This window comes from Mangifera indica, chromosome 3 (assembly GCF_011075055.1).
Source record: "Mangifera indica cultivar Alphonso chromosome 3, CATAS_Mindica_2.1, whole genome shotgun sequence".
Lineage (NCBI taxonomy): Eukaryota > Viridiplantae > Streptophyta > Magnoliopsida > Sapindales > Anacardiaceae > Mangifera > Mangifera indica.
Window position 1 is genome coordinate 4,629,789 of NC_058139.1, and position 5,242 is coordinate 4,635,030.

The following is a 5,242-nucleotide window of genomic DNA, read 5'->3' on the forward strand; positions in this document are numbered from 1 at the left end:
GGTGGTTAGGATTTTATAATTATATAAAATTTATAAATTATATTTATAATTTTGATATTAAGATTTTTACATGGTTATATATATATTTTTTAATAGAAACGAATTTGTTATATGATTAAAATCGGAAAGGATTAGCAATTCAATTGATACACCTTGAACCAATTTATAGTCCAATCTAGTTAAAATATAAATATTAATTATATTAGAATTCGGCCAAATCCAATCAAAATCAGTGAATTGAAAAAACTGGTTAAATAAACAAAAAAAAAAAAAAAAAAAGAGGGATTGTGACGGTTGTTTGCATTACCCCCAACAATGAACAATTGAGTAAAATTGTTGGGTAAAATATTGCATGGGGACCCTAGTCTAGCCAACCATAGTTTTGAACAACAGCATGGACGGTGTAACCTCTTTGGAGAAGTCGTTGAACCAAGGTTGAGCCCAGGTGGTCGGAGGCTTCCATTACACACACTGTGTTCGGTGTAGGGCTAGATTCGAATCGAATCGAGCTCGAGCTCACTTGAGCTCGAGTTCGGCTCTGTTCATATATAGTTGGCTCAAGTTCGAGCTCAAGCTCAGCTAAGGCTGACTCGTTTCGAGCTCGAATTCGGTTCGGTTCATTTTTTGTTATCAAAACGACATCGATTTTAATATATATCGGTTAAAATGACGTCGTTTTGTATCAAAAATTTTAATTAGAAAATTTAACAAGTAGCTCGAGCTCGATCAAGCTCGGTTAAGGTCGGCTCGTTTCAGGCTCGATCGAGTTAAGTTTGAGCTCGAGCTGGCTCGGCTCAAATTCAGCCCTAGTTCGGTGTATGATGAAAATCAGAAGCTGCAGGTGTAATTACACCAAACTTTCCAACCACTTGAACTTTGAAAGAGCAAGCTAGCTAGCTAGGCAAGACAAATCAAAAGTATGCAACTGTGGCTTACGGTAGCTGAATTGAAGAGCATGCATCTAAAAGAGTTTGGCTTATTAGTTGTTTTGAAGTTACACATAGTTGCCAATAAGAGGTAAACAAATATTAATTAGAGAGAGAAATGAGACTTAAATTACTTACCAAATAGAAAAGAGATGACTTGAATTCAATTAATTTTGATAGGGTAAAACAAATGAATTATTTATAAAGTGTCTCTAATAGGAAAAGAGCCAGATGAGTAAGATCAAATATTCTATTTTCAAATACATATTATTTATCTTTGATGCTATTAAAAAAATGTATACCAATTTGAGAATAGGTTGGATCGGCCAACAATGAACAAGCTTGAAGATTTGGCAATTGTTAGTGGGCTGATTGTAGTTCAATTTCTGTACGCATGTAACTCAATTTTGATGAGTTATCTTATGACCCTTGGTATTAGCCCTCTCTCCGTGGCTATTTTCTCAACATTCGCCACTTTCCTCCTCCTCTCTCCTGTTGCTGTTTACTTTGAAAGGTTTTTTTTTTTTTTCTGTTTTGTCTGTTTCACTTATGTTATTTGAGAGATCTGTTTCATGGTTTTAAATTATATTGGTGGTGTTTTGGTAGGAAAAAATGGCCCCAGAAATTGAGTTTGAAGCTGATTTTCCAGCTAGTTTTAATATCTTTTGCAGGGTAAGCGGATATTTAAGATTCTATTCAAAATACATAAAATGATGTAAACAAGATTGCTTTTAGGCTAACATTTTGGTGAAATTATTTTAAGATTAACTTTCAATTCTTTGGCTTACTCTCTCACCGTAATGTTTAATTTCTGTTACAGGATAACTTTATTCATGACTCTGTTCTTGAAAGGCGTTAAACTAACCTCGCCAGCAATGGCAACAGCCATGCCAAACCTTGGTCCTGGATTCATTTTCGTCATTGCTTGGACTCTAAGGTATCAAATCTTGCTTTTACTAATTTATGTATGTTTCGTCATTTTCGTCATTTGTTTATTTAATATGTTTCCTTTCACATAAAATTTGCTTACAAAAGATATGGAGTATTATGCAAGAAGAATGTAAATACCTCTTGACTGGATAATTTGAAACTGAAATGGGTGTTAATTTTACGCTGCTAATTACATCCTGTTGAAGAATCTTCACTATGAAACTGAAATGAGTCAACACCACTAAGATCAAAGATAAATTCCGATATGTTTTAACTACCTTTTACATAAATGTAATGTTGTTGCAGGATGGAAAAAGTAGATCTAAAATGCTTGTACAGCAAGGTCAAAATCTTAGGAACATTGTTGTGTGTTATAGGTGCACTTACAATGAGCCTAATCCACAGCACCGCCCCTGTAAAAGAGGCTGCCGATAGAACAGCATCAGTCTCACCAGCCATGATGTTCAATAGGGAAAAGATGATTGGTTGTATGTATCTATTGGCAGCAGTGTTTGTTGTATCAAGCAATGTTGTCTTGCAGGTAATTCAGAAAATACTATGTATGATTTTGAGATATGTAGATATACAATTTTCGCCTGTTTCATCATTTTATTTGTTTGCAATGTTAAACAGGCCATCACTTTGGTGGATTTTCCTGCCCCAATTTCTTTGTGTGCTATCACATCATTGATTGGAGTGGTAATAACAGCTTTTGTGCAGTTTATTCAAGAACATAAATTGGACTTTGGCTGGAAATTTAAATTTGCAGATATTGCTGGTTATTCTATGCTGGTAATCATATTGTTCTTTCCTTCAGACCAACTCTAAAAGGACCAAAAATCCTTGAAGTGGGGATCTACTTATTGTTTATCCAAACTGCAATTCACTTTGATCTGAATGAGCAGGTGGGTTTCATCAGTGGAGCAGCTTTAAGCTTTAATGGATGGGCAATGAAGAAAAGAGGGCCAGTTCTTGTGTCTGTTTTTGCCCCCATCTCAACAATAATCTCAGTGGTCTTCACTGCGGTTACCTTAGGAGACACTATTAACATTGGAAGGTACGTTAAATTGCAGGCTTGTACATTTTTTATAATTAATGCTTTTTCAACACATTGACTGACTCTTGCCTGTGAAATAATCGATCTCTAAATGCAGTTTTGCTGGTATGATTCTCTTGTTCTGTGGTCTCTACTTCGTTCTGTGGGCTAAAAGAAAAGAAACCTACTCCAACAGCTTAATGAGTGAGTCGAAGCAGCAACGTTTCTCTTAAGTTAACAGCATTTGTATTTATGTTTTTAGTGAAATTACCAGAGAATAAAGAGGTTAGGGTCCTAGCCTAGGCAAATATTATCCAGCGTGGGAAAGAGAATATTGACGCAACTAAATATTAATTAGAGATGTAGGCATGGGCTTTCTTATCAATGGCCCATTTCAAATTTCAGTCCTTTCCCATCCATACTGATTTTAGGTGGGTGGAAAGCAATTCATTCTTACTGGTGTACTATTCATGCAATTTTAGTTTTCGAGCTTTCATTAGATTTATTTTATAGGGCTCAAATAGGATTAGATCCGACTCTAATCGAATTTAAAAAGAGTAAAACTTATTTTTAACTCATTTTTAAGGGTTTAGTTTGGACTAATTAAGTTTGAAAAATAATTTATTTGTGTTCGATTTGGATCCATATGAACAAATTGAACTTTTAATACAATCAATTATTATTTTGCACCCAAGATTGGTTGAAACAATAAATTCCCACAGATTCCATAAAATAATTCAATTTGTGGCAAGATGTAAAGGTAGAATAGTAATTGTGTATGTTTTTTCAAAATCTGTTTTAAAAAAATATTGGTGGATAATATAGTATTGGTAAATTGACCTTTTAATTTACCAATTCTAGTGTATGTTATATTTTTATTTTTATTTTTTTTTCCAATCGAACTCTCTACTTCATCAATTATTAAATTTACTTCCTTCTGCCAAATTTTAACACGACGTTTGATCCTTACATACATTTTTTTCAACAGCATCAACCTTCGCCTTCATATTTTGAAGCTACTCTCAATACTTGTACCAGTACTGAAATTGATACCCAGTCAAAACAGTCCAAAAACTTGCCAACCGGGAGAACGACGCCTTAGATGACGGGTGGAATCCTGAAAACCGAACTTTGCACATATGAATCAAATTTATGGGCATCCATAAAATTTAGAATTAAGGTTTAATTACATAAAAATTCTCCTATTATTAAGTTTCTTTTTATTTTTTCGTGTAAAATAATTGTAGAACTGTAAAAGTGAATGTTTATAATTCATTGTTGTATCGCTTTTAAGGTTCCTTGACGGCATGAAATTTTTATAATTTCAGAAACCAAAGTTTTCCGTTATTAAATAAAGAGCAATACTATATGTACCCATTTTAGGTACACAAATGTATATACACTCATATGTGTCATCATATGATTGATTATTATTTTATTTTTTATTCAAAATTACCCAATCACATGATGACACATATAAATATGTACACATTTATGTACCCAAAGTGGGTACACATAGTTTTATTGTTAAATAAAATTTAAGCCACTGATGTCTTTTAATTCTAATTAAAAGAATCTTCGAAAAAATAATATTGCATATTTTAAGTGAATTTTCAAAAATTAATCTCGAATGATATAATCTCTTACATAATATTAATATGAAAATAATTACATTTTCGTCGTCTTAATATCATTTAAAATGAAATTATATAGATATATTTTTGAATATAGATGAGATATTATTATATAATTGATTAATTTTAAATTTATGATAAAATAATATTTAATTATATTATAATATATTATTTATATATTCAATTATATACCAAAAAATATATACACATAATATTATTTTTTTACTCAAATAAACTTTTTGAAATATTTATTTTATGAGTAATAGGAAAATGAAAAAAGGTGGAGGATGGATGGTTGATGTGTAGAATGAAAGCACATATTGCATGCATGCATACTAGATAACATAATTCTTGTAAAAAAGTATAATAAAATTATGTGTATATATTTTTAAATATATAATTAAATATGTAAATAATATATTATTATATGATTAATTTTAAAATAAAGATAAAGTAATATTTAAATAAATTATAATAAATTATTTATTTATTTAAAATAATAATTATATTTATATATAAATACAAATGTATTATAATGTTATTAAAAAATTAAAAAAAAATAATATTTTATTATATGTGTATCATTGTTTTTGCTTATATAATTTTATTGATCTCAAAATTGTGGATAATTGTTTACACGTGGCGTTGCTGAAAGAGATGTGTACAAGAACACAGACGGCACGGCATGTAAAGTAATGTAAGAACTGTAACCGTTA

General features: G+C 31.0%; 1 protein-coding gene across 2 annotated transcripts; it reads left to right on the forward strand.

Moving 5' to 3' along the window:
• The first annotated feature begins 1,100 nt into the window (after positions 1 to 1,100).
• On the forward strand, positions 1,101 to 3,368 carry LOC123212363 (WAT1-related protein At5g47470-like). 2 transcript variants are annotated; one of them, XM_044631467.1, is made up of 7 exons: positions 1,101 to 1,440; positions 1,533 to 1,598; positions 1,747 to 1,863; positions 2,163 to 2,397; positions 2,490 to 2,648; positions 2,762 to 2,913; positions 3,011 to 3,368. In XM_044631467.1, the coding sequence occupies exons 1-7, from the start codon at positions 1,259 to 1,261 to the stop codon at positions 3,123 to 3,125; spliced, it is 1,026 nt and encodes a 341-aa protein (XP_044487402.1). In that variant the 5' UTR covers positions 1,101 to 1,258; the 3' UTR covers positions 3,126 to 3,368. The 2 variants fall into 2 exon arrangements, with proteins under 2 accessions (XP_044487402.1, XP_044487403.1); XM_044631468.1 differs by lacking the exon at positions 1,533 to 1,598 and having other exon boundaries at positions 1,102 to 1,440.
• Positions 3,369 to 5,242: the final 1,874 nt, after the last annotated feature.

Bases quoted from the DNA above. Each gene is read 5' to 3' on its own strand.
- LOC123212363 (XM_044631467.1), top strand. From the start codon at position 1,259: ATGAACAAGCTTGAAGATTTGGCAATTGTTAGTGGGCTGATTGTAGTT. The intron at 1,599-1,746 runs GTAAGCGGATAT...TTTCTGTTACAG, and splicing joins GTTTTAATATCTTTTGCAGG to GATAACTTTATTCATGACTC. The intron at 2,914-3,010 runs GTACGTTAAATT...CTCTAAATGCAG, and splicing joins GACACTATTAACATTGGAAG to TTTTGCTGGTATGATTCTCT.